The 27387-nt window shown below is 45.5% G+C and overlaps 1 protein-coding gene across 1 annotated transcript; it reads right to left on the reverse strand.

The window, feature by feature from the left end:
* Window positions 1–205: 205 nt before the first annotated feature.
* LOC310711149 (IgGFc-binding protein-like) lies at window positions 206–26963 on the reverse strand (the record flags this gene model as incomplete). The annotated part of the gene is made up of 12 exons (XM_083512617.1): window positions 206–1438; window positions 2804–3069; window positions 4617–4903; window positions 6412–6804; window positions 9306–9505; window positions 10896–11445; window positions 15877–16352; window positions 18873–19443; window positions 20599–21197; window positions 23201–23466; window positions 24687–24973; window positions 26565–26963. 12 exons carry the CDS (start codon window positions 26961–26963, stop codon window positions 774–776), a joined length of 4959 nt encoding a protein of 1652 aa, XP_083368743.1. The 3' UTR covers window positions 206–773.
* Between the last annotated feature and the right edge of the window lie 424 nt (window positions 26964–27387).

Genomic DNA, 27387 nt, shown 5'->3' on the forward strand with positions numbered 1-27387 from the left:
GCTAAAAGGCTATTAGCGGCTTAGCGGCTTAGAAAAAGGGGTTGGAAAGCAAAAAAAATCAGAACACTCCCAAGACGTTTTCGTCTTGCAAAGCAAGCCCATAGGGAAAATCGTCTTGCGAAGCAGCTCAAAAATGGAAAACCCTTTCGTCTGGCAGGTTTTCCGTCTTGCGAGGCATTCGTCTTGTGGGGCACCACTGTATGGTATGAAAAGCGACAGGATTGCAGCAGGCCATTATGGGACATGCACCAATGGAAAAGCAACAAGCACACCCAAAATGTCTGCAGCCACAAACAGTATTAAAAAGAGGATGGTGTATTACCTGATGCTATCATGAGCACAAATCATCACAAAGGCACAAGGAAAAGGACAACTGCAGGGGCCCTGAGATGCCATATCTATATCTTACTATGCAACAGGGCAGCCACTTTTGCAGACATACATGACTACTGCTGTTACTTCCAGTCCTGACCTATGCATAACAACTAAGGCTGCAATCTTTTAACGCACTTACCAGGAATGCGATGGGACTTACTGCTAAGTGAACTTGATTAGCATTCTACTGCATGTTTGTCGACGAGCAACTCTTAATTGTGACCTCCTCTCCATCCCCTCTTGGGACAGGAAGACACCTGAAACGCTTGCTAAATTTGGATGGTGATGATTCCTCAAACATCTTGCAGACTTGCGAAAATTGGCTGTATAGGCAGAGTGTATTTGTGTACGAGTGTGCCAAGCTAGCGACTCTTTGGGGATTCCAGGTTCTCTACTAATCAGTTCTGCAGTGTTCTCTGGGGTGTGTGTGAGGTTCTTCCAAGCTTGCAAAAAGTTCTCCTTACCTGCACTTTGCCTTCTTGCCCTCCTGCTACAGCAATGTGTTCCCCATAGACATCCAGTTCTATCTGTCTGGTCCAAGATGCTGCGATGGAGTCCATGTGTTCGTTGGTCACATGGATGGTGAAAGCAGGAAGCTGGCTGGGAGGGCCGCAGTACCTAGTGAGTGTGTACCTGCAGACGCCTCGATAATCAAATGCAACTCCATCAAATGTGATATAGTGGAGGTAACCGAATGCCCACATGGTGCCGTATTTCACAGGGTGACAGCCCCGGATGCCGTCTATGGTTCTGCATCTCTCTAGAGGCCCACAGGTGTGGTCCCAACATTCCATGGGATGGCCAGGCTGCTTGCAGGAGCATTTCCTGCTGCAGGTGTCTGTCAGGATCACCTCTTCGCCCACCTGATAGCTGTGGCCATTTAGCCTGCAGCCACACTCTTCCAAGGGCACACAGACTCCAGACTTCAAAACATGGCCTTCTCTGCAGAAACAACCTGCCACACATGGCTTGGAGCACTGGGCAGAAGCATTGAGGTTGGCGCAACTGGCAGGACAGGCTGTGCCACAGAAATCATAGTAAGTGTTGGCTGGGCAGGCAATTTCTAGGGTAAAAGAAAACAAATTATCCCAAAAGAAGAGGACATGACTGCCCTCGCTGCCACCAAACAAAGAGACAACTACAACGTTATTTTGCAACCCTGGTTGGCAACTTAAGTCAAAATAGATGCAAGGGAGCTGTGATTTGGTCTTTCCTTCCTCCCCAAACATTTAAAGGCAGCCACAGAAGCACTCATCCACACTTATCGAAGCTGTATTCCCTGTGAAAACCTGCTCTTTACAACTGAATCAGAGCAAATGACTATCCGTGGAAAACCTGAATTGCCATTTGCTCCGATTCAGCGTTAAAGATGATGTTTTCTGGGGAAAGCAGCAAGGCAAAACAAAAACACTTGCATCCAGACCAGGAAAACACATATCTGTGCCTAGAAAGCACAGGGCAAAAGGTAAATGTGTACAAGTCCTAATTTCAACTGATTTAATCTGGATCCATATTTTTCTTTCTTAATGATATTTTTTCTGCAAAAAGAAGAAGAAAGAGGGGAAATAAGTAATTCAAGCTCCTCCTCCCCCTGCTGTGGGAACAGAATCTGACACTAGGGCAATTCTATTGGGGGTGAAATATTAGTGAAATATTTGTCCCTTATCCCCCAGGTGAAATACCATGCTATAAATGTTAGTTCTACAGAGCAAAGCCTTTGAAATTAATGAACATGACTAACGCCCATTAATGTAAGTGCATTTACTCTGAGTAAAACTTAGCTGGATATTGTCCTAAACATTTAACTAAAGATGGCAGGAAGCTTTGCTGAATAGAGATTACTTGTGAGAGTAAATATTGTGTAGGAGGATCTCGTCTATTAAAAAGGGCATTTCTTCATAATACAGCACGGAGGACACAAACTTCTTCAGGCAAACGGGCATACTTGGGAGTTTTGAGTAAGTGCTTTGGGCACCAATCACAAAATGGCTGCCATGGGGAAGTGGCACAAAAACTGGGCTGCTGTAGGGGTGTGGTGTAACACAAATGCTGTAGCCTTTCCTCATAGGGGAGAAAAAGAGACGGTGAGAGATGGAGGGACTGTGTGTGTGTGTGTGTGTGTGTGTGTGTGTGTGTGTGTGTGAGAGAGAGAGAGAGAGAGAGAGAGAGAGAGAGAGAGAGAGAGAGAACGAGAGAACTATGTGAGCCTGCAGTGCTGTAAACTCCACCTCTCATTTTTGGCTTTTGCCAAAAATGGCTCTCCCCCCGCCCCCAAGTGCCGGCATGCAGCCCCAAACAGATTACCCCTGTGGGAATGTGGTTCACAACAGAAAAGCTCTCCTGAACTAAAGGCATAGAAATGAATGTGTGCACATTTGCACATTATAAGTGGTGATGTCATAGATAGCTCAAGAGGAACCATGCTCACCACACTTAAGTTCTTTCCTCCAGTTTGGCACCGTCACTCCCAGCATCTCACACATCTCTTCATAAGCTTCTATGGCTCCACAGAGCATGAGATTGCCTGGTCCGAACCGGCAGAGGTCATAGATGCAGGATTCATAATAAGAAGCTGGATCCTCATGCCAGTGACACTCTGAGAAAGGCCCAGAGCGATCTCTTAGGATCCCACACATTTGCTCAAACTCTTGCTGCTTTACGCAAGGCTCAAATTCTCCGGTGTCGTTTCTGCACCTGAAAGTGTAAGTAGCGGTTAACTGGAATTACTGTGCATTCAGAAATTCTGTACAAAACTCCATAGATCAACCCAAACAGGCAAGATTTAAGCCACGTTCAAGATTGGGCTCTGGTGAATCTCCAGAGGAGTTTTATGAAATCTCCCCAATTCCAAAACTTCCAAGCAGGACAACAGCTCCTTTCCAATATCCAGTAATGCCCAATCCTCCTCAAGTGCCTATTTTTGGCTAGGAAAAAAAGAGATTGACAGCCGTCACTTATACTAATAGCAAGTGGAAGTGATGAATTACCATATTTTTTGCTCTATAAGATGCACCAGACCACAAGACGCACCTAGTTTTTGGAGGAGGAAAACAAGAAAAAAAATATTCTGAATCTCAGAAGCCAGAACAGCAAGAGGGATCGCTGTGCAGTCAAAGCAGCGACCCCTCTTGCTATTCTGGCTTCTGGGATAGCTGTGCAGCCTGCATTCGCTCCATAAGACGCACACACATTTCCCCTTACTTTTTAGGATGGAAAAAGTGAGTCTTATAGAGCAAAAAATATTGTATATTGCTGTAGCCAAAACGCAAAGGCCCAAAAAGGAGGCACCAGCATACTTAGTGGAACCTCAAGATTTACAGTAGTAGAAAAATTCTTAAGGCAGACAATCCAATGAGGAATAAGCATGTTCAGGGACCACATAATGCCTGTTGTGTGAGGAATGGAAAGGGGAATGGAGTATCTAATAAAGGGCATGACTGACTAGCACACTGAACAAGAGCACTCTGCTCTGCAAGGTTCCATTGCAGGTCCCCATTGTGAACACTAATTCTGAAATGGTGTGGACCATTCTCCCTGAAACCAATAAGAGAATGCTGTTTCTCAGCAGAGACAGATGCACATAAATTTAGTGGTCAGGCTGCTATGGAAACACATTCATCATATTCATGAAAAGATGCCAAGCGCAAGGGAAAGCACATATTTCTGTTTTGTAGCAGATTTGCATAGAGCTGATCGACTGGCCCATTTATCAGTCATGAAGCCATCTCCACACCCTTCCATGAAATAGTGTTTGGTTTTTTAAGCGAACAAGCAATAGAGTAGAAAAAATATATAAAAAATTAAAAAGCCAGACATTTTAAGTAGATAAGCAAGTGAACACTTATGACTAGCCCAAGGCTAATTGCTGCCTGAGGCAAAGGATAATATGACACCTGATCCATGTACAGAAACTGACCAGGCTTAGGAAGCACAGGGAGGCCACGTGTCACACAGATCAGTCCTCCAACATTTCCCCATCACTTCCCACCCACCAACATCTGCTGCCTAATGGAAGGATCATAGGACCAGTGGTGAGAAGGAAAACAAAGCAGACAGTCAGACTGGAAAATGGGGGATAACAGTCTGCATTTGATTCAGATGCAGGAATGCATGAGGAGCAAAGGCAGTTGAAGAGCATGTACTGCAGCAAGAAAGCCCTCATCAACTCCTGTTTCCATGCACGTGTGAATGCACCAGCACCACCATAAATGGCGAAGGAAAGATGAAGGGTATAAACGTACTCTGAGGGGCTTCTGTCCGACATCCAAGCATTGCCGAACTCCGCATCGTTCTTGGCTTTCTTGCCATCAGGCAAGACCTTATCATCCCTGCGGATGCTGTTGAAGTTCCCACACATCCCGTGCAGCTTTCCCCAGTATTCTGGGCCTACACGGACAAACAAAGCATGGCGGCCATTGTACTGGATCTCCAGATTGGGGGGCGCTCTCAAAGTCACCACGTTCCTCCTTTGCGTGATGTTGGCCAACTGCTTCAGCTCTGCTGGCAGGGGGGTCTGCCTCCCATCAACCTGAAAAGGGAACGGAATTCCAAGTGGGAACCAGGAAATAACTGTAGTGTCCAGAGGGGAAATTGTGGGTTACAACATCACAAAGCAAGGCCCAAGGAGGACACACATGCCAGGCTGTTGAAACAGCCGCTGCTTACAATTGCTGGCACTGCTTCTTCCTAGACTTCTCCACCTCCACTCTGAGATCTGGGTGGTAAAAGTAGGCGGGCATCACAATGGTCCTCAGCAGCTATCAGGATATGGAGGCAAATTCACAAGAATATAGGCAGATTCAAAAAGATCTAAAGAAAATGGGCCCTGGGAATTAACCATCCACATATTTGAAGAGTATAATCACGTCCCTCTTCAGACTTCTCCTCTCCAGGCTAAGATGTGGGATGTAACATAAGCAGTCAAGTACAACACTTCCTGTTTGCCCAGAGTAGACACACAGGGGGATGTTACTCCAGTTCCAGGAGGACTTCCTGTCACACCTGGTCTGGAGCATCCTCCCCCTGCGTGTGACCAGGTAGGTGGGCGTGACCCCATGAGACCCCTGTAAAAGAGCCAGTCACACAGACATCTTCCCTTTACTCTTTTGTTGCTTTCTTCTGATACTGATGTATTTTGCTGTCTGCTGGCTCTGAGCCAGCAGCACATGGGCTCAAATCCCTACATAGGATGAACCCACTCACTTTCTGTAACGACAAGCTAAAAGCCTGCTTTCAGCAAACCTACTGCGAACTGAATGTAGGTAAACTTATTATCATTACTTTTAAAAGAAGACTGTTGTGTCTTTATTCTTTTTAAGAGGGGTAAAAGGGGAATTTACCAGGATCAAGCCCAATCTGGACAAGCCAGATTGCTTAAGTCGGGCATGGTCAAACTTGGCCCTCCAGCTGTTTTAGGACTACAACTCCTATCATACCTAGCTAACAGGACCAGTGGTCAGGGATGATGGGAATTGTAGTCCCAAAACATCTGGAGGGCCAAGTCTGGCCATGCCTGGCTTAAGTAAAGAGATTCAAATGAATTTACCTACTAGCTTCCTGCTATATACTGGGGAATGTACTCTGCTACTGACTCACTAGCGTGAGTGAGGAAGGATAATATTTAATCAATATATCCTCTCCTACTATCCACAACATTCTCACATAAGATACAGTGGTACCTCGGGTTACATACGCTTCAGGTTACACACTCTGCTAACCCAGAAATAGTGCTTCAGGTTAAGAACTTTGCTTCAGGATAAGAACAGAAATCGGGCTGGCGGTGCAGCAGCAGCAGGAGGTCCCATTAGCTAAAATGGTGCTTCAGGTTAAGAACAGTTTCAGGTTAAGAACGGGCCTCCAGAACGAATTAAGTACTTAACCTGAGGTACCACTGTAGTTCCTTCCACCTTTCCTCATAGGATGTGTTCCTTAAGAATGGCTTCTGGTTATGCTGCTCTATAATGTATATCTTCCAATCTGCTTGTGTTTGATTCCCACCCCACGGCCTCTTCTCTGAGCCCAACAAGTTCTGCTCACCTCCACATCTTTGCCTTGTTCCAAAACAACATGAGAACGGAACTGCCTGGAGACAAGCCATATTTCCACTCGGTAAAGAAAGGACACCAGAGGACTCTGGAAATTCTTATTAGCCGCCACCACCCGGAAGGAGAGGTCAGTAGAGGAGCCGTCAGTCTTTGAGATCTCATAGGCGCAAGTGCCCTGGAAATGCGCCACAGCCCCGTCGAAAGTGAAGTAATGCGGATCCCCGGACACGGTGCAAGTGGCCAGCCGAGGCCTGCAGCCCAGCTTGCCATCCTTGAGGGCACACTGCTGTCCGTGGCTGCAGCTTGCTGGGACACAGCGGAAGGTGGAAGAAGCATCACAACTGCACCTTTGTGTGCAACCAGAGAGCCAGAGGAGGTCTCCGATCTGGTAGGGAAAGCAGCCATGAAAAGAGAAAGAATGGCCATTGTGAAAAGATCACGAATATATATATATATATATATATATATATATATATATATATATATATGAGCATATCTCTGAAATATGAAACTATATAAACCAGCAAGAGCTCTGTCTTTGCAGAACAGACATAGAGAAAATGGAAAGGAAATTAGAGGGCAGACATATATAGTGGTCTCTGCTGGCCCTTTCCCAAGGCGCAAAGGAAAGGAAGAATATAGGAATCACCTCCTTTGTCACATCAGATGATTGTTCCTCTAGGCCAGCATTTTATCTCCCGCTTGGACTGCTGCAATGTGCTCCACATGGGGCTACCTTTGAAGGTGACCCGGAAACTGCAACTAATCCAGAATGCGGCAGCTAGACTGGTGACTGGGAGCGGCCACCGAGACCATATAACACCGGTCCTGAAAGACTTACATTGGCTCCCAGTACGTTTCCGAGCACAATTCAAAGTGTTGGTGCTGACCTTTAAAGCCCTAAATGGCCTCAGCCCAGTATACCTGAAGGAGCGTCTCCACCCCCATCGTTCAGCCTGGACACTGAGGGCCAGCGCCAAGGGCCTTCTGGTGGGTTCCCTCCCTGCGAGAAGTGAGGTTACAGGGAACCAGCAGAAGAGGGCTTTCTCGGTCGTGGTGCCCGCCCTGTGGAACACCCTCCCATCAGATGTCAAGGAAATAAACAACTCTCTGACTTTTAGAAGACATTTGAAGGCAGCCCTGTTTAGCGAAGTTTATTAATGTCTGATGTTTTATCGTGTTTTAAATATTTTGTTGGGAGCTACCCAGAGTGGCTGGGGAAACCGAGCCAGATGGGCCGGGTATAATAATAATAATAATAATAATAATAATAATAATAATAATTACTATTTTGTCTTCAATCAGTACGCAGCCAGAATCTAACAAGGGAGGGGATGAGTGGCAGAGAAAAGCTGCCCCTATGAGTATGTCCTGACACATCAGGACTTCCAAGACAAAGGCATTTGCTTGGAGGACCAAATAACAGAGCTCTCACTTTGGGTGCAAAACACCCCAGGTTCAATCTCAGTCTCCCCCAGTCAAAAAGATGTTGGGAAGCAGAGATGGAAAGCCTCCTTCCTCAGCTTTTGGAGGGCTGCTATTGATAAAGGGAGCCTGGGCCAAACTATGGGCTCATCCCATAGGCGCCGACTCCATGGGGCCTGAGGGGGCCCGAGCCCCCTCAAAAATTCGTTTGGGGGGGCTCTGCCCCCCAATAATCTCGGGCGCCCCTCCAGCAGAGCGCCACCGCCGCCCCTCCCCCAGCCCAAAATGCACAGGGTCGGGCTGCATGCCTCCTGCCCTCCCTCCCGAGCAAAAGCTCCACCCAATTTCCTTCGGAGCTGATAAATAGGCACAGCACGCTCTCCCCTATTCGCTCACGAGGAGGCGGCGCCACTTTATCTGCATATTCATGAGCTTATTTATTATTCATGAGCTTTCGCGGGCTCCCCCAATATTTTTTATAAGTCGGCGCCCCTGGCTCATCCACACTTCTGCTTCTCCTGCAATTTCTAAGCATGGGTCTGAGAGGTTTTCCTTTTGCCCCGTTGCTTTCCCTGGGAAAACCTGAATTTGAACAATCATCAATTAATGAATAATAATGATGATGAATAATACTAACAAGAAAATAATATAGCATGCATACGCTTGCTGCCTTAGGGTGCGTCATGTGATTTTAAGGATGCCTCCAGGGATTCAAGAGCAAATTAAAGGTAAAGGTAAAGGGACCCCTGACCATTAAGTCCAGTCATGGGGATGTGGTGCTCATCTCGCTTTATTGGCTGAGGGAGCCAGCGTACAGCTTCCGGGTCATGTGGCCAGCATGACTAAGCCACTTCTGGAGAACCAGAGCAGCACACGGAAACACTGTTTACCTTCCCGCCAGAGCAGTTCCTATTTATCTACTTGCACTTTGTGCTTTCGAACTGCTAGGTTGGCAGGAGCAGGGACTGAGCAACGGGAGCTCACCCAGTCGCGGGGATTCGAACCGCCGATCTTCTGATCTGCAAGTACTAGGCTCTGTGGTTTAACCCACAGCACCATCCGTGTCCCTCCAAGAGCAAATTAGGTTTGCACAATTAAAGGGGATTAAAGTGCTCTGTCCCCCCTAGTGCAACAAATCCACTTTAAAGAGGAAACGAGTTTTGGCAGTTAGGAAAGAGATGAGGAAATGCACTGAAAAGCACAAGACGAATGGATGATTAATGGGAAGGCGAGTATACACTCTGGAAGCAACCCAGGATGAGTGTTTATTTGTTGTAGAACCTCCCTGCGAACAATTCAGGATAAATGCTCAGCAAAGACTGGAGATGGTCTTAAACACTTGCATAAGCTCATATTGGCTTTGAATCTAGCAGAGTAATCTTAATTCTCTCTTTAAAAAACAACAACACAGCATTGCATGCCAGTATTTTAACAGCATCAGGGAGGGTGAAATCTACTCACATTGTAGTACAGCCCATTGTGTTTACATCCACATTGCTCAGGCTGAACACACTTGTCTCCATTCCACAAGTATCCATCATCACAGGCACAGCCTTCTGAGCACAGGGGGCTGCAGAGGTGTTTAAATGTGGAGCTCAAGCACAGATCTTGGCAAGGCGGCTTGCAGAGCTCATAGTGACTATTTGCTGGGCAATCTGCAGCTGAAAAGAAGAGGATAAACAAGGATGAGAAATGGTTTGTTTTTCCACCACCAAAATACAGTACTGTAACAGGGATTTTTCAAAATCTGGAGTGGTTGTTTATATTTTTCATTGCTTACAAAAGCCATTGCTCTCACCCATGGTTTTAGGACTCTTAAAGATGTATTATTATTGTGCCACCATCATTGTAATGCAGCATTTACATACAGTGACTGAGCTTATCAATTAAAAAATTGCCTTAGTGATTATTCTGACAGTGGTTTACTTACAAATTCTCCAATGGTCAGATTCATGTGCTTTTCCATACATCAGTCAGAAGGTTGCACAGGCAGGCAGTAATTATTATTATTATTATTATTATTATTATTATTATTATTATTATACCACCCTATACTTGCAGGTCTCAGGGCAGTTTATAGAATAAAATTAATATATAAAACCACAAAATAAAAACAACAAGTATAGTTTAGTTCCAAAGTGGTGAAAGTTCCTAAATGATTGCTATAGGAACTCAAGAGTGGCTAATGAGAGCCATGTGGCTTGAGCTTGGTTTGAGTTTCACAAGTAGACTGTGGAGGGCTTCATAAGCTAGTTCCTCCAAGGTGAAGGGAAGTGGACACAGCCAAGCCTGGCAGGACAGGTTACTCTATGGTATTAACCTCTTCATGCATTAATTAGACATAAACATGTTGGTTGTATGAGGCTGGTTATCCCACAGCAGGCACCCCCAAACTCGGCCCTCCAGCTGTTTTGGGACTACAACTCCCACCATCCCTAGCTAACAGGACCAGTGGTCAAGGATGATGGGAATTGTAGTTCCAAAACAGCTGGAGGGCCGAGTTTGGGGATGCCTGTCCCACAGTGACCTCATTTGGGCTTCAACCCTGATCAGATCAGATTTGATCTGAATAGCTACAGTGCTGTTGACACTCAGTACCTGAGGTAGCTAATGGTGGGAAGGATTTTGTCCTTGGTACATGTTCACCTATTCTGCCAGCCCTCACAGCACTGACTTTTAATGCTGTTCCTCCCTCTCTTTGCCTACACTACAGCATAGTCGGCAGGGCACATATGGGACGCTTCCAAATCTGCACTAATTTGTTCCATTTTCTTCTCCCTGCCCCAAAATTTAAGTTTACACTTAGAATCAGTAATGGAGGTTAGATGAGCAGTGAACCCCACTATGCTGTCCTCTGCTGCTTAGAATGCAAAGAACGATGCAGTAGTCACAGGAACAGAAAGCACATGTGATTAAGCAAACATGTCCTTGAGGACCAATTGTAAGAGTCATGCACTGGGAAATGGAAGTTTGAGGGCTGCAGTGGAAGTGGGCCGATGTGGACAGAGCCCAAAACTGCAGGATGTTCTGAGTTTCACAAAATGGACCTACCACAGAAAAACTCCGTCCTCCAGGGCCGGAGGGTTACATTGGCTCTTTGGCAGGCCGCTGCATATGTCTGAATGGACGAGCACATGACGTTGTTGTCCCCGGCGGAGATGTGCAGGTCAAAAATGCAACGTGCCAGATAAGGCTCTGGGTCAACTTGCAAGTGACAAGAGGCAAATGGCCCATCAGGATTCTGTATTATCCAGCACATAGATATAGATTGGACGAGACTTCCCCGCCGACCAAATATAGCAGAAGAGGCGCCATAGGGAATGTCTGTTGACCTCCAGTCTAGGGCAGCGTCCAAGGCATGCTTCACTGTAGATCCATTGCGTGTCTCCGAGTCGTCGTCAGCGACCCCATTGAAGTTCCCACACAGCCCACATACCTGGCCTTGGTATTGAGGGGAAAGTGTGACAAAGACGCTGTGGGCCAGGTCATAGCTCACTGTTAGCCCAAAGTCTGTTTTTAAAACAGTGTAAAACCCATGCTGGTAGATGACAATTCCTTGGTTTTTTAAATGCACTGGGAGGATTGTGACCACGCCATCGATCTGTGTGAGCAAAAGAAGAACATTGAACCTTTCTTCCCCGAAACCCATCACTCTAGAAAATTGCAGGCAGCTGCATCTAGACAGTATTTCAATTTCCCACAGTGCATGTGGGAGACAGCAAGTATTGATTGCCAGAGGCAGTGAGGTCTATTTATTTACAGTGCAATCCTACAATGTCCGCTTAGGAGCGAGTCACATTGAGTTCCATGGGGTCAGCTGCCAGGTAATGTACAGGATTGGAGCAGAAGGTGGGCTTTTTCAAGATGCCGATTTAAAACACATCTGTGGCTGGGACTTCCGGGGTGGCGCCATCGGTAATGGCGGACTCCCTCTGAACCGGAGGGACCAGCTCCGCGCGAAACGGGTCTTTTCCACTGCGGCGAAGCGGGGACCCTTTCAGACATCACAGGCGGATGAAGCCTGTGACCGTGGGACTCGACGGGCACCTTTAGTGCCCCCCAACATGCAAAGGAACCCACTAACGGGCTCCGAAGCGAAGAGGGGGAAGTGGCACGGTGCTGTGAGTCAACTGCTATTTCCATGGAGCGAAGCCGCACAGCTGCTGCCGGAGAGCGCTGCCTTTTTCCTGGGACAATTTGGCATCTAAAGTAATCACCCGTGGAGTAATTAAACATTGAACAATTGGATTTCAAATAAGAACTGGCGATTAGAAAGGAATTGGACTTAAAAATTTACTTTAATTTGATACTGAAACGGGAAGGTCTAAACAGGAAGTCAGCCTTCCGTTTCCTTGTAGTCAGAAGAAAGCAAAGATAACGTAAACCAGAGCTTAGAAAATCACTTTCAAAGGATTGGTTTTCACCATTTAAAATCGTTGAACCCCCCTTCGGTAGCAGGAGAAGAAGGGGGATCTTTATTTGGACTGTTTAAACCTGCAGAAGTGAGTTTAAAGTAAAGTAACTTTCCACCGTCCTGATCCTGGAGTGGGGTGTCAGAATTGACGTTTGAAGCTCATTGACCAGAGACAAATGTTTTTGACAGACAGTTAAAAGAAGAGTAACATTGTGATTCCACTGTTTCCTTTCGCTTTTTAAAGGAACAAATATTGACAAAATATCTTTAAAAAAGAAACTTTGTTGCTATTGTCCTTAAAAGAAAGAACAACCAGAAGTTTTCCCCCTAGAGGGGGACTGTGAAACTGTAACTAGGAGAGCTTGCAGCTGCTACAGATTACAACCGTGGGAAAGGACTTGTGACCTTGCAGGACAATGTTTTCAGAAGCACTGTTGGGTGCTTTCTGTAAAATAAATGCCCTATTGGACCAGTTAAGTCAGAAGACGGATTTGATGACTAATGCAGCCAGAACATTTGAACAGGTAGTGGGAAACTATGTGGAGCCCACCCAGGAACTTAAACAGGAGTGTGCCATGACAGAACAGGCGCCAGAAAGGGAGGAACTTTTGGCCCTGCAGGAAAATGAGCCTTTGGATTGGACAAATGAACTTGGAAAAAACCAGATTTGGAAAGATGAAGTTTGGATTGATTTGGAAATGGGGGGTTGGACTGACCCCCCTATGCAGAGATGTTTGGACTTTCCGAGTCTGGCAATGGGCCATCAGATGTTTGGAGTTGTAGGGGCTCCCAATTTTGGAAGGAATTTGAAACATGTCTTAAAATACCACATGGAGTCTAGTCTGGACTATGGGAAAGGGGCTGATTGGTTGAAAAGGGTCAAAAACACTACCAAGCTGGAGTTCCCACGAGTGAAAGGAAAATATGAAGAAGAGCTGCGGAAGGGACATGGAAGAGGCTTGAAGGCCTCAGATATAAGATCACCAGGTTAATGTGCCAGACCAATGGGATAAAAAGGACTGACAAACCCGGGACCAGGAGGAAGGGACGCTGGAAGAAGATTGGACTGTTTATTTCTTTTTTCTATCATTAGGAATGCCTTATAAAATTGATGAATGTTAGAAAAATGTTGAAATGAAATTACTTGGCTCTTGTAAAAAATGTTTAAAGAATTAGGTAAAAAGGTAATGGTTATAAGAAGTTGGTAACAATAAGATTTAAGTCTTAAACTTTAAGGTTTTTATAAGATAAGATGAAAATAGAGTAAGGTAATGTAATGACAGAATACTATTAATTATGGAAAGGATTTGCTGTGACAACTATTAATCAAGATACAAGAAAAGGGAGGAGGTCATAGAAAGAAGGTAATGAAAGTGGAGAATTTGAAAATGATGGTTTTATTTTTTCTTTTTCTTTTTCTGTTTTGTCTTTTTTCTTTGTAATTTTTTTAAAAATTCTTTTTTCAATAAATATCATTTAAAAATAAAAAAAATAAAACACATCTGTGGCTGTTTTAACAGTGCTCGATTTCATTGTGAGCTGAATTGTTTAGGTGGCGCTGTGGATTAAACCACAGAGCCTAGGACTTGCCGATCAGAAGGTTGGTGGTTCAAATCCCTGCGACAGGGTGAGCTCCCGTTGCTCGGTCCCAGCTCCTGCCCACCTAGCAGTTCGAAAGCACGTCAAATTGCAAGTAGATAAATAGGTACCACTCCGGCGGGAAGGTAAACGGCGTTTCCATGCGCTGCTCTGGTTTGCCAGAAGCGGTTTAGTCATGCTGGCCACATGACCCAGAAGCTGTACGCCGGCTTCCTCAGCCAATAAAGCGAGATGAGTGCCGCAACCCCAGAGTCAGTCACGACTGGACCTAATGGTCAGGGGTCCTTTTACCTTACCCTGACTTTATGTCCGCCAGCTTGAGTTGCAGATGGTTGTAAACAGGCAGGAAATCAAAATCGTGATCATTAATTTTTTTTAATGTTGTAAGCTGCTGTAGGAAAATGCTGCATTTCAAACAGAGGCCAACACAAAATAAATAAATACATACATACATACATACATACACTATTGAGCACATGGTGCTCTCCAGCTTTTGTATGGGACTACAGCTCCCATGCTTCCTAGGACTGATGGGAATTGTAGTCCCCCCTCCAAAAAAACTGACAGAAATATATATTTTTAACTGCCGCTGTATCTGTACTGTCTCTGTTGTACCCAATTGCAATTCAATGTATTCCTGTTGTGTTCCTGATATTGTAAGTGAGCCGGAACTGGTCTGTGACTGCAATAATAAAATTCATTCAACTGACAGAAAGCTGCTGTAATTGAGCGGTCAGTTGTTGAAACTTTGCATTTCATTTCTCTCTGATGGCACTGCTTACAATCCCCCACTATTATGCATGCCATACATCCAATGAAGGGGAAGCTTATGCCACAGTAAACATGTTAGTCTTCCAAGAGCTGTAAATACCTTTTTCTTGTGGAATAGTAACATGCACAGATTTGTTTGCAAGGCTGGCTGATGACACTAAACAGTCTATAGTGGCACTAGGCTACTCTGCACCAGTGGAATGTCAGCTGCACTCCATCTGCCCAGGCTTTGAGGGTGGTGAAGGAGGAAGGTTTAAGAGTTTAAAATTTTACAAAATAAAGAAAAGCTAAGTAGGCAAAGACTTAGTGGGTTCAATAGAGAAGAGTGTGAGATGTCAGCGAACCCTCATCTTTCTTAGGTGCCGATGTGCACAGTTCAGTCATTGGACCTGTTTAATATTACACTGCACTGGCTTATATGTGATACCCTGCTTCTGATTCTTTTAGTCGTAATTGGAATATAACAGCACTTAGTAAGCACCCTAACAATAAATAAGATGGAGAGACTCCATCAGGCAAGGCCTCTTTCCACCTGCCTTGCTCCACATCCTGGCCCTGGGACTCCTCATAAGGAAGCTGTGCCTGGAGGAAGAACTGTGAGGGGAGAGACTTTGTCAGGCAAGGCCTCCTTCCACCTGCCTTGCCCCACCACCCTCTTGTCTCTGCTTCTCAATTTGTATTGTATTATTTTATGTACAGTGGTACCTCTGGTTGCGAACAGGATCTGTTCCAGAGCCCCATTCGCAACCTGAACAGAACGCAACCCGCGTCTGTGCGTGCTGCGATTTGCCGCTTCTGCGCATGCACGTGACATCATTTTGAGCATCTGCGCATGTGCAAGCAGCAAAACCCGGAAGTAACCCTTTCCAGTACTTCTGGGTCACCGTGAGACGCAATCTGAAAAGATTTAACCCGAAGCGTCTTTGGCTTGCCATTGTTTTACTGATTATAGTTTAGAAATTATTAATTGTAACTGTTGAGCGGATTTCTGTTTAACTTTTATATGTTATTATTATTTAATACTATTCTAATGATTGTTGAACGTTACTTTTTTGATGTAGGTTGCCTATTTTAAAGTTATGCTTTATTATCACATTTTTGTGTTGCATTAGATTGTTATAAGATGTACATTTTTTGTTTCTTCAGCTTGTAAACCACCTTGAGTATTGTAAGATAGAAAGACGGTATACAAATTAAAAGTGATGATGATGAATTAGCCAAGCTGTGAATACGTAAGAATGTTCTTACCTTGACTCTGCCCCTGTGTCCGCTCTGCAGATGTATCTGGGTGTCGTTCACCAGCACAAACACCTCTGATACCGCAGATAATGGGCTGCTGGACTGCTTCTCATTCTTCAGTTCAACTTTAAAAGCTGGTAAAGGCTTGGACACCCCACACAGTTCAGCCAAGACGTATGTGGAGGTGCCCTGAAAGCTATAATGCCACCCATCAAAAGTGACGTAGTGGGAAAACCCAGAAACCTGACAAATACCATCCAACAATGGATGGCACCCATACACCCCCTTCTGGGTACCGCAAAATTGTCCAGGTCCGCACAGGGACTCAACAGCAACGACGGCATAGGTGGGTCCATTACACTGATACATCTTTTGGCAGTTTTCTCCTTTCTGGAAGAAGGTTTCCCCTTTCAGGTAATACTGTCCCTTGTAGAAGCAGCCACACTGCTCCAGAGGCACACACTCGATGCCACTCAGCACAAACCCTGCATTGCATTGGCATCCTTCAACACATGCGGACCAGCTGCAGTTCTTGGGCATAGCCAGTTCAGCACAAGAGGCAGGGCAGGGAGAACCACAGAGTACATAATGGCTATTTGATGGGCAGGTAAAGTCTGGAAAATAAAAACATCACATAGAATATTCATTTATTTCTAGCTAAGACAGAGCCTTTACACACACTCCCAGGCATCCAGTTCACTCCCACTGCTAGTTTGGGAAGTGGACTAAACACAGGTAAAAGGTAAAGGAAGGTAAAGGACCCCTGGAGGGTTAAGTCCAGTCAAAGGCGACTATGGGGTTGCGGCGCTAATCTCACTGTCAGGCTGAGGGAGCTGGCGTTTGTCCACAGACAGCTTTCCGGGTCATGTGGCCAGCATGACTAAACAGCTTCTGGTGCAATGGGACACTGTGATGGAAACCAGAGTGCACAGAAATGCTGTTTAGCTTCCCGCCACAGTGGTACCTATTTATCTACTTGCACTGGTGTGCTTTCGAACTGCTAGGTTGGCAGGAGCTGGGACAGAGCAACGGGAGCTCACCCCGACACGGGGATTTGAACCGCCGTCCTTCTGATTGTCAAATCCAAGAGGCTCAGTGGTTTAGACCACAGCGCTACCACAACGTTAGCCACAACACATGTCTATCCTGTATCAGTCTGGTTGTTTATTTATGAACTTCAGCATTTTTATGTATTCCCCCCTCCAAAGAAAACCCACAAGCTACAATTCGAGTTGAGAAAAGGAATAACTTGGTTGCATTTCAACCTGGTGATGTGCACACAGCCAGATTTTTTTAATAAACTGGTGCAGAAAGAAGCAACGCCCACCATGTATACCTGAAGGAGCGTCTCCACCCCCATCGTTCAGCCCAGACACTGAGGTCCAGCTCTGAGGGCCTTCTGGCAGTTCCCTCACTGCGAGAAGTGAGGTTACAGGGAACCAGGCAGAGGGCCTTCTCGGTAGTGACACCCGCCCTGTGGAACGCCTTCCTGTCAGATGTTAAGGAAATTTAAAAAACTATCTGACTTTTAGAAGACATCTGAAGGCAATCCTGTTTAGGGGAGTTTTTAATGTCTGATGTTTTATTGTGCTTTTAATTCTGTTGGGAGCCGCCCAGAGTGGCTGGGGAATAAATAAAATGTTGTTGTTGTTGTTGTTGAAGCTTCCTAGACTTCCTCCTGAAGAGTTCTACAATTCCTTCAACATCAAACTTAGCTGGTACCATGCTTGCACAGCAGTTCAAAAGCAAAAAATATCTGCAGCATTATTTAAGGCTCAAGCCACCGTTAATCTGTGTTGAAGCAACATTTCTATCCCTGCTCCAGCTTGAGCTCCCCCTATGGAGCTGTCCATCTTGAACACATCCCAGTCCAGTCACCAGGAGCAGAACACCTGGAGGCATGGCTAAGGGTAGGCAGATGACTACTGGGAGATTTAAAAGCATTCCGACACCACACTAAATGGGAATATTTCAGGATGGAAGCAAGGGGAAACAGCACTTTTCCTAGTCCAGAGATCTGCTACTCATTCTATAGCAATAAAACACTTGCTTTAAGTTTCTCCTCCATCCTTACGCCTTCCGTCTCTCCCTCACCCCATCACTCTCTGCATGCCCCAAATGGTGCTTCTGTTCCACATGAACTGGGGACCTGAACCAGAATGTTCCTAGACAGGAGGATACACTTTGGTGTAGGTCTCTGCTTGTAATGCCTGGATGGCGCAGGAGATAAAGGCCCACCTTGCTTGTAAAACATGTTCCCATTATTGTTTTGCCTTTAGAAGGTCCTTCTGAGGACAAACACAATGAACCTGCAAGTTGCACTTTGCAATTAGAAAATTAAAAAGCCCTGTCTCAGAAAACGTGTTTTCCAGGCCTTCTGCTTTCTGTGATACTCTGTGAAAATTAAATAAAACTGCCTGACGGCTTGCTTTTAGCCCAAAAGGCTTGCTTGGGTTGGGAAGACAAAAAGAAATTCTATTCTCTGACATAGCCAAATGTTACAGAAATACTCAGTGCTTTTTTAGCTTTTCAGAAAGTGGCCAAGTCAGATTTCAGTGTCAAAGAACAATATCAGGCCATGCTGCATATATGCACTCTGTGCTAAAATAATTAAAATTCTGTCCCCCCAAAATGTGACTATTATGACCTTGTAGATGGAACCAGCATACATTTCCCCCCTATTTTGCACAAATCATCCTGCATTTTAAAATTATTTTGCCTAATTTGTTTCTGGTTCAGCTAGTCACGGCAAAAGCCATGCACGTTTCTAAACACCATCCTTTGACCTCCTAGATCTGTTACTTAGCAATTTCCTCTGTTGTGATTTCAGTATCACCCACAGACTTTGAAAGCACCCATTTCTCAGCCATGAGCTCTAGGAGAATAGGAAGCTGAGTCTACGCTGAATTCTGTGCCCAATGGAGCCCACACATTTCCTGCAATCCTGCAGAAAAATAAGAGTCTTGTGCCCTAAATATATTTTTCTCTACTGAAAAATTGCCTACCACATCCAGCAATCTCTCTCCACGGCTGAATGTTGATGCCTCTAGCTTGGCACTGCTGGGAATAACTCTGCAGCAACTTGCAGAGAGTCTTGCGGCTGCTTGTGCTTGCGCACATGTCCCTCACACAGTTTTCCAAGTGGAGCCGAGCATCTTCTGGGCTGTTACAGTGTTTAAATGGCCCGTTCACATCGCTTATAATTCCGCAGCGGTCCTTCGATCTGAACCTGGCTACTTCAGTCTCGCTGCACTCAGACATAGCCCCAACTGCTCTGCAGTAGAACGGAGAGCTTGCATGCATCCAGCTGTTTCCAAATGCATGAGCATTCTTTACCAGAGTACCATTGGGGGTCCTGAAGTCATCAAGGCGGTTCCCATTGAAATCTCCGCCGAGGCCACAAAGGGAGCCGGAATAAGTCTCGGGAAGAGAAACAGACACGTAGAAAACCCAGTCATAGGAGAAAGAGAGGCCAAAATCGGTCTCAACGATGACGAAGCGACCAGAGACACTGCAATAGGCGTTGAGTTTCCCTGATGCGAGGGTGACAGGCAGGTTCATCAGGTACCCATTTACCTAGGACAAAAATGGGGGTGCGAACATTCTGTGACATGTCTATGTCAAGGCCAAGGGTTTAAGCTTGCCAGCGATGCATTTGTTATTTATTTATTAACAACATTTGAAAAGGTTGCCGCATAACAGGAATTCTCTGGGCAGTTCTCAATTTCTTTAAAAAAAAAGTACAATCAAACCATAAAAATACAAATAGTGCATTAAATTAGGTGGCAGGGAAACAGAGCCTTCCAGATTAGCCTCATTGAATAAAGGTGGTACCCTGGACAATCGTGAATAGGCATGAAGTCTTTTTATAGTTTATCAGTGACAAAGCCTGCATTTTATGCCAACTTGTACTTTAAGAAGTCTTTGTTTTCAAGCCTGAATTTTTATGTCAATATCATAGTGCCCATAACATGATACTGTTATACGAATCTTTGGTGTGACCACACTGGGAATTCTGTTTATAGTTCTGGTCGCCTCAGCTCAGAAAGGATATCGAAGGGTTGGGAAAGGTTCAGAAGCAGGCAACCAAAATGGTCAAGGGGGCGGAGCGACTCTCCTGTGAGGAAAGGCTGCAGTATTTGAGACTTCCCAGTTTAGAGAAAAAGCTTGTTAGAGGTGGCATGACAGAAGTTTCTGAAACTGTATACAGTCATGCCTTGGTTGTTGAATGCCTTGGTACTTGGACATTTTGGCTCCCGAATGCCGCAAGCCTGGAAATGAGTGTTCCAGTTTGCGAACGTTTTTCGGAAGCTGAACGTCCGATGTTGCTTCTGCAGCTTCTGATTGAGTGCAGGAAGCTCCTGCAGCCAATTGGTTTTCGAACCGTTCGAGGAGTCGAACAGACTCCCAGAACGGATTAAGTTCCACAACCAAGGTACGGCTGTACATTATGTAGAAGGCAGATAGAAATAAGTTCTTCTCTCTCTTTCATAACACTAGAATTTGTAGACATCCAATGAATGCTGGAAGATTTGGTGCAGACCCAAACTGATAGCCATCGCATTATCTTGTCAAAGCAAATCCCAAAGCTTTATCTATGTGCCTTGTGAAGAATACTTACTTTTTGCCTGTCTTGAATGTCCCAGGTTCTAGTATGATGAGCCCTTTGCATCCTACATTTGGGGCAGAAAGGGAGCCAGAGAAGCAAGGGATAACACAGCAAAGCCTTACCTGTATTTTGTCTTCCTGTCCTGCTTCTATAATAATTTGCTCCCCATAGATATCGAGCTCCAACTGCTTCACTGTCGTCACCGCGAGGGAGGCCTTGTGTGTATTCAGCACTTTGATCGTGAAACCCGGAAGCTTTCCTGGGGGGCCACAGTAGGTAGTCAGGGTGTATTTGCAGGCACCTCGGAAACCATAAACGTGATTATCATATGTGATGTAGCGAGAATGGCTGTATATCCACATAGTGCCGTTTTTCATGGGGTAACAGCCCCGTTTTTCATCCACAACTTTGCATATTTCCAGAGGCCCGCAGGCATGTTCCTGGCATTCCATGTGGCGCGCAGGCTGCTTGCAGGAACATTTCTTGCTGCAAGTGTCTGTCAGGATCACTTCCTCTCCCAGCTGGTAATAGCGGCCATCCAGCATGCAGCCACACATCCTCCTGGGCACGCACACCCCGGAGTGAAGAACATAGCCTTCTCGGCAGAAGCAGCCTGCTACACAGGGCTTTGTGCAACGGGAGGGTGCACTGAGGTTGGCGCAAGTGGCTGGGCAGGCCGGGCCACAGAAGTCATAATACTGGTTGAACGGACAGGTAAAACCTGTGGGGGAGAAAAACGTGAAATGCTTTGGAAGCTGTTCATGCTCAAACTTAGCATATCAAGGCAAAGTCCTGGTAAGGTCTCTCTTTTTTTGCATTTGTATCGGTCAAACATTTTGGTGCACAGAGGGCCTTCTGGCGGTTCCCTCGCTACGAGAAGCCAAGTTACAGGGAACCAGGCAGAGGGCCTTCCCGGTAGTGGCACCCGCCCTGTGGAACGCCCTCCCACCAGATGTCAAAGAGAACAACAACTACCAAACTTTTAGAAGACATCTGAAGGCAGCCCTGTTTAGGGAAGCTTTTAATGTTTAATAGGTTATTGTATTTTAGTGTTTTGTTGGAAGCTGCCCAGAGTGGCTGGGGAAACCCAGCCAGATGGGCAGGGTATAAATAATGTATTATTATTATTATTATTATTATTATTATTATTATTATTATTATTATCATCACGGTTCCTACAGGAGGCAAAGGTAAATTATGTTTGAGAGGTTAGCCATAAGACATTTGACTTATCCATTTGTCTAATCCAGATGTTTGGGAGCACAAATTCCACTAGCCCCAGTCAGCATGGCCAATAGTCAGGGATGATGGGAGTTGTAGTCCCAAAGATATTGTGGGCTGATCTTAATTATGAGACTCTCAGCAGCTTTGACAGAGATGTCAAGAATATTACATTGATGTGCATATTGCATGCATGTTAGGGGCATATTATTGTCCTATAGACACACATCTATTAGTAATGATTATTCTACCCCTCTTTTCTATTTAGTGCACACACAGAATGGTTGAATCTCTATGTTGGAGAGAACCTTCATTGGGGCCGTTATGACTCACAGCAGTAGCACCAGGAACAACCTAGAAATCATCTTGTATTGTCTGCAGGAGGATAGAGAATGGGGTGCCCTCCAGATGTGGCCTCTCCTTCCTTGGAGGTTTTTAAGCAGAGGTTGGATGGCCACCTGTCATGGATGCTTTAGCTGAGATTCCTGCACAGCAGAGGATTGGACTAGGGGACCCTAGGGGTCCCTTCCAACTCTATGTTTCTATGTTGTTGGACTACAGCTCCCTGTTGGGATACTGCCGGGGAGACATAGCTGTCAATCTTCCCTTTTTTGGCGGGAAATTGCCTTATTCCAGCGCCATTTCCCACTGCTTCCCGTTGCTATCCCGGATTGGTAGATATCCCTTAGACTGTCCCCGGGACAGGTGAGGCTGCCGATCCCTTATTTTCGAGGCTGCTGATCCCTTATTTTCAAATCTGAAAGTTGACAGCTATGCGGGAAGACAGTCCCCCAGCTGGCTCCGGACAATCACTGGTCTCCCGTGGAACAGCATCAGTCAGTCAGCAAAACGAGCCTCAGATATGATTAGAGACCCGTGCACACTCTGTCAGCAGTGTGTAAATCACCTCACAGCGAAGAGGCAGACAGAGAGATGTGCAAGCAAAAATGTACAGCATTTATTCAACATAGTTCGGGAACAAAGGAAAACATGTGTGCATGCCTTTGTGTCCAGCAAAACAGTAGTATAGCAAAAGCAACATACAAAGGAAGTTCCCAGCAGACTGTGCTGGATGTAAACAGGCATGTGATACACAACAGTCATGCCTGACCCTTTTAAGGTGGAATGTAACTATATCCTAACACTCCCATCACCACCAACTACTGGTGATGCTAGCTGGGGCTGATAGGAGCTGGAGTCCAACAACATCTAGATGGAACCACATAAGCTACCCTGCTGCTTAGGTGACAACTGTATGGTCACTGGCAGGATTTTAGACAGAAAGCTTTCCCAGCTCCAGCTGGAGAAGTTGGGGCTTTCTGCATGTGGAACATATGCTCCACAATGACTGAGCTTTCACCCAGCAGAAACCGATGGCAGTCTTGAACCAGAGATTCTTGCAAGGGATCCAGGCATCTTACTGAGGAAGCTCTCAGGCAGAAGTAGTTATTGGCCTAATGTGCAAGCACTTCAACATAAAAGCAAATACCCCTTTTTGCTTACTGCATCCAATCTCCCAACGCCAGTTTGTCACCTTCACACCAATAATGGTGCACATCTCATCATAGGCTTCAATGGCTCCGCATAGCATGCGGTTGGCCTGTCCGTACTGGCAGAGGTCATAAACACAGGACTCATAATAAGGGTCAGGGCTTCTGTGCCAATGGCACTCGGAGAAGGGCCCAGGATCGCTGATCAGGATAGCACACTTCCGCTCAAACACATGTTGTTTGGGACATGGATGAAGACGCCCAGTGTCGTTCTGACACCTAAAAGAATCATGGGAAGAACAAGGCTGGATCCAGGCACATCAAAGAAGCGTTTCAGTCTACAGCGTTGTACATTTAAACAGGGAAAACAGGTAGAGAAAAACGGGACTCCACGTTGCCATCTGGTGGCACAATGTTATATCGCATATACAATGCATATAAATCACTTTTTCTTTACCAGACTAGCCGAGTCCCAAGAATCGTGGCAAGACTGAAGGAGAACCAGCTGTTTATTAATTGAAACATTTTGCACCACTCTGGTTAAAATGCTAGCTCAAAGGTGGTTTATAATGTATGTTACACTGTATATCCATGTGAAACAATCAGGAAAACCGGTTAAACTAATCTCATCATTTAAAATGATCACGAATCACAATCATATCAGAAAGTTCTTCTGAACAAAAATTTGCTTGCCCTTGGTAAATATGACGGATACTCTGAAAATATTTGAAATTCACCCTCTTGCCAAATTCTGCCGTTTCACATTTTGAATAATCCACATTATAATGTGATTTTGAAAAACAAGCAGCAAAACAAAACAGAATTTAACATTTAATAACTTCAAATCTGATCAGATGTATTGGGTGTTTTTTTAAAAAAAGGAAATCATAAAATAGGAAATGTCATAAGTGGCCTACTTGTCAAATGCAAAATGTATGTCATCCCCTAAATATTATCAAATATCAAAACATCCTCTGGTGGCCATTGGGGCACGGAGGAACCACAACTGGGAGTTGGATGGTAGCTCACCAGAGTGTTTCTTGTTCTTCTCTCTTCTCCTTAGGGAAGACAATACATCAACAGCCTCTCTAGCGGCAATTGGAGAGAGAGAGAGAGGACTGCCTTGTGAGAGAACTGCTTTTCTTCCAACACCTCTGCTGATAAGGTTGGGCAGTTGAAAGGGTTTCATGCAAGACTGGCTCAAGATTTTTCGCTACCCGAGGCAAAAAATAAAATTAAAAAATGGCTCCCCCACAATTCCGTGTACAGAATCTCAGTGGACTAGTGGTTGAATCTTACTTAAACACACAGCATCTGAGGCCAGCAGGCTATTTTACAAGGTGTAGGGCAGGTTGTGTGACACACCACGGTATCTGCTGTCTAAGCTGGCTAATTCAACTCTGCCTTATGGCAGGACCAGCCCTGTTTGCATGGAATATAGGTCACAGGAGAACAGAGCAGGTTCCATTTTAGCTCTGGGGGAAAGAGAATACTCCTACCACTTGGGGCTGGTGCTTGATATCCAGGCATTCCCAAACTCTGCATCACTCAGATCTTTCTCTCCACTGAGCAGGACTTTATCATCAGTGGCATCACCGTTGAAATTTCCACATATTCCACACAGCTGATGTTGATACTCTGGGCCCACACGGATGAACAAACTGCTGGCCCCATTGAACTGGATCTCCAAGTTGGCTTTCGTTCTTACGACCACCATGTGCCTCAGTCTGAAGATCAGAGCAATGGATCCAACATGGGCTGGCAACTGGGTCCTTCTGCCATTAACCTGTATATTAAAAGGGGCAGGGAAAGAAAAGCAGTTTCTGTAGTACTAGCTTTGTTTTTCCTGTTAGCTGTGTTGCTAACAGTAAGGCAGTGGGGGTCTTGAACCAGGGCAGTAAATAAAGAGCTAACTTGTGATATATCAGTGGTTCAGTGCCCATTTCTTCTCTTTCCAAAATAGATTTTATCTAGAACAATTGCAAATGTAGTAATAAATAGTCCACTTGTGATATACCAGTGGTTCAGTGCTCAAACGTCGGTCTGGTAATCAGACATTTCGTCGCTAAAGAGCTTAGTCATCAAGCTTTGTAGTAAATAATATACAGGAAAAGACAGTATGTGAATGACTTAAAGTAGGGATATATCTGTTTCCATCTGTGCGTTTCCATCGGGAGGAGCATAGAAAGAGGACAAAGTCCTTCAGTTTGTTAAACCTCCTATTTAATAGAATTTCCAAAATCTTTTTTGGAAAGAGAAGAAATGAGCACTGAACCACTGATATATCACAAGAGAACTCTTTATTTACTGTGTTTGCTATTGTTTAAAATAAAACCTATTTGGGAAAGAACCTACTTCTGCCATTTTTATGGATGCTTATTGCTTGTTTACAGATAGTTGCCTTGCGTTGATATTATCTCGTGTCGATTGCAGTAGTCATTGTATCACCACCCTGTTCGTTGTTTTCTTGCCTGGTAACCAGCCATGTTCAACAGAGGGTAGCTCAGTAGGCACTGCCACACCAACCTGGGTCTGCCCTCAGCCACCCCCCCCCTCCAGCTGCCTACCTTACTTACAAGAAGACAATGCCAGCCAACCACCTCTGCTTTGGTCTCAGTTTTGCTCCGGCAACACAGCAGAAAGGAGGGCGGGGGCCAAACTAGCATTAGTTGGTGTGACGTTAACATATGAGAGTGCTGGAGGTGAAATAGTTAAACAGGTTACCCAATCGGAACCCGGAGGGGTGGAGTCAGAGGGACTATAAAATCAGCTCTGGGAGGGGTGGAGGGGAGAGTTTGTTGGGAGTTGGGTGGTTGGTTGGAGTGGGAGTGAATTGGGATAGAGTCTGTGGGGAGGTTGAGTTAGTGTAGCGAAATAAGCTGAGTCAAGAACAGTTAGGGGCTAGGAAGACAAGCAAATATCAGAGACGTGGTTTAGTGAGTGAGAGCAGGTAGCGGAAGTTATAGGTCTGGATAGGCACCCCATGCATGTAATTGACCAATACTGTTTATGAAACCACACGCTTGTTAAACTGCAATAAATAAACAAAAGTTTATGTTCCAATTTAAACCTGACTGGACTCAGTATTGTACCAGGTAGGGCCTGGGTGGTGGCAGCGAGAAATAAAGTGGTGGTACAGGGATCAATAGACGGTGAAACATCCGGGGACCCTGTGTGATCGCCACAGTTGGTTCCCCCTATCTTTTGTTCTAACTCTGCCTACCATTGTCCGGCCACCCTACCAGTTGCAATGGGCTCCAGCCGCCACTGGCCATACACCCTCCAGTTCCAAATCCAACATCAGGTCCATGGCCCTGCTGACTAAATCAGCGCAAGCTCGCAGGCCTGAGAATAGTGAGCATCCCACCTCAACTCACATGGGCAGCTTTGCCTCTCTCTAGGACGATGTGGAAACTCGAGTGGCTGGTGAGGAGCCAGATTTCTACTCGGTAAACAAAGGATACGCTGGGTTTCCAGAAATGCCTGTTGGCAGCCATAACCCGGAAGGAGAAATCCCGGGAAGAATTGCAAGTGTAAGAGACCTCGTAGTCACAGCTGCCCTGGAAGTGCACCACCGCACCGTCAAAGGTGAAGTAGTGAGGGTCTCCCGTCACAACGCAGGTTGTCAGGAAACTCCGGCAGCCCCACTGTCCGTCCCTCAGGGCACACTGCTGGTCCCGGTTGCATTTAGCTGCGAAACAACGGAAATTGCCCTGGGGGTCACAGATGCATTTTTTAGCACAGCCAGGCAGCCAGATATGGCCTCTAACCTGCATGAGGAAGACAAAGGGAAATGGCCATCAAATAGTACATATGTAACCTTGGGTTACAGACACTTCAGGCTACAGACGCTTCAGGTTACAGACTCCACTAACCCAGAAAGAGTACCTCAGGTTAAGAACTTTGCTTCAAGATGAGAACAGAAATCGCACGGTGGCAGCGCGAGGCCCCATTAGCTAAAGTGGTACCTCAGGTTAAGAACAGTTTCAGGTTAAGAATGGACCTCCAGAACGAATTAAGTTCTTAACCCAAGGTACCATTGAATAACTCCTTCAATATACCCACAGCTGGCCCAAGACATTTTCCTGCCTTAGGCAAAGGCGGCAGGGTAATAACTTGGGTAATATTAGGAAGCGGTCTTAAAGCAGAAGAGACTTATTTAGCAGCCATCTATGATCTCAGGTCCAGGTGTTACTCACA

This window comes from Podarcis liolepis (genome assembly GCF_965112155.1).
Source record: "Podarcis liolepis genome assembly, chromosome: 7".
In the NCBI taxonomy this organism is placed as follows: domain Eukaryota; kingdom Metazoa; phylum Chordata; class Lepidosauria; order Squamata; family Lacertidae; genus Podarcis; species Podarcis liolepis.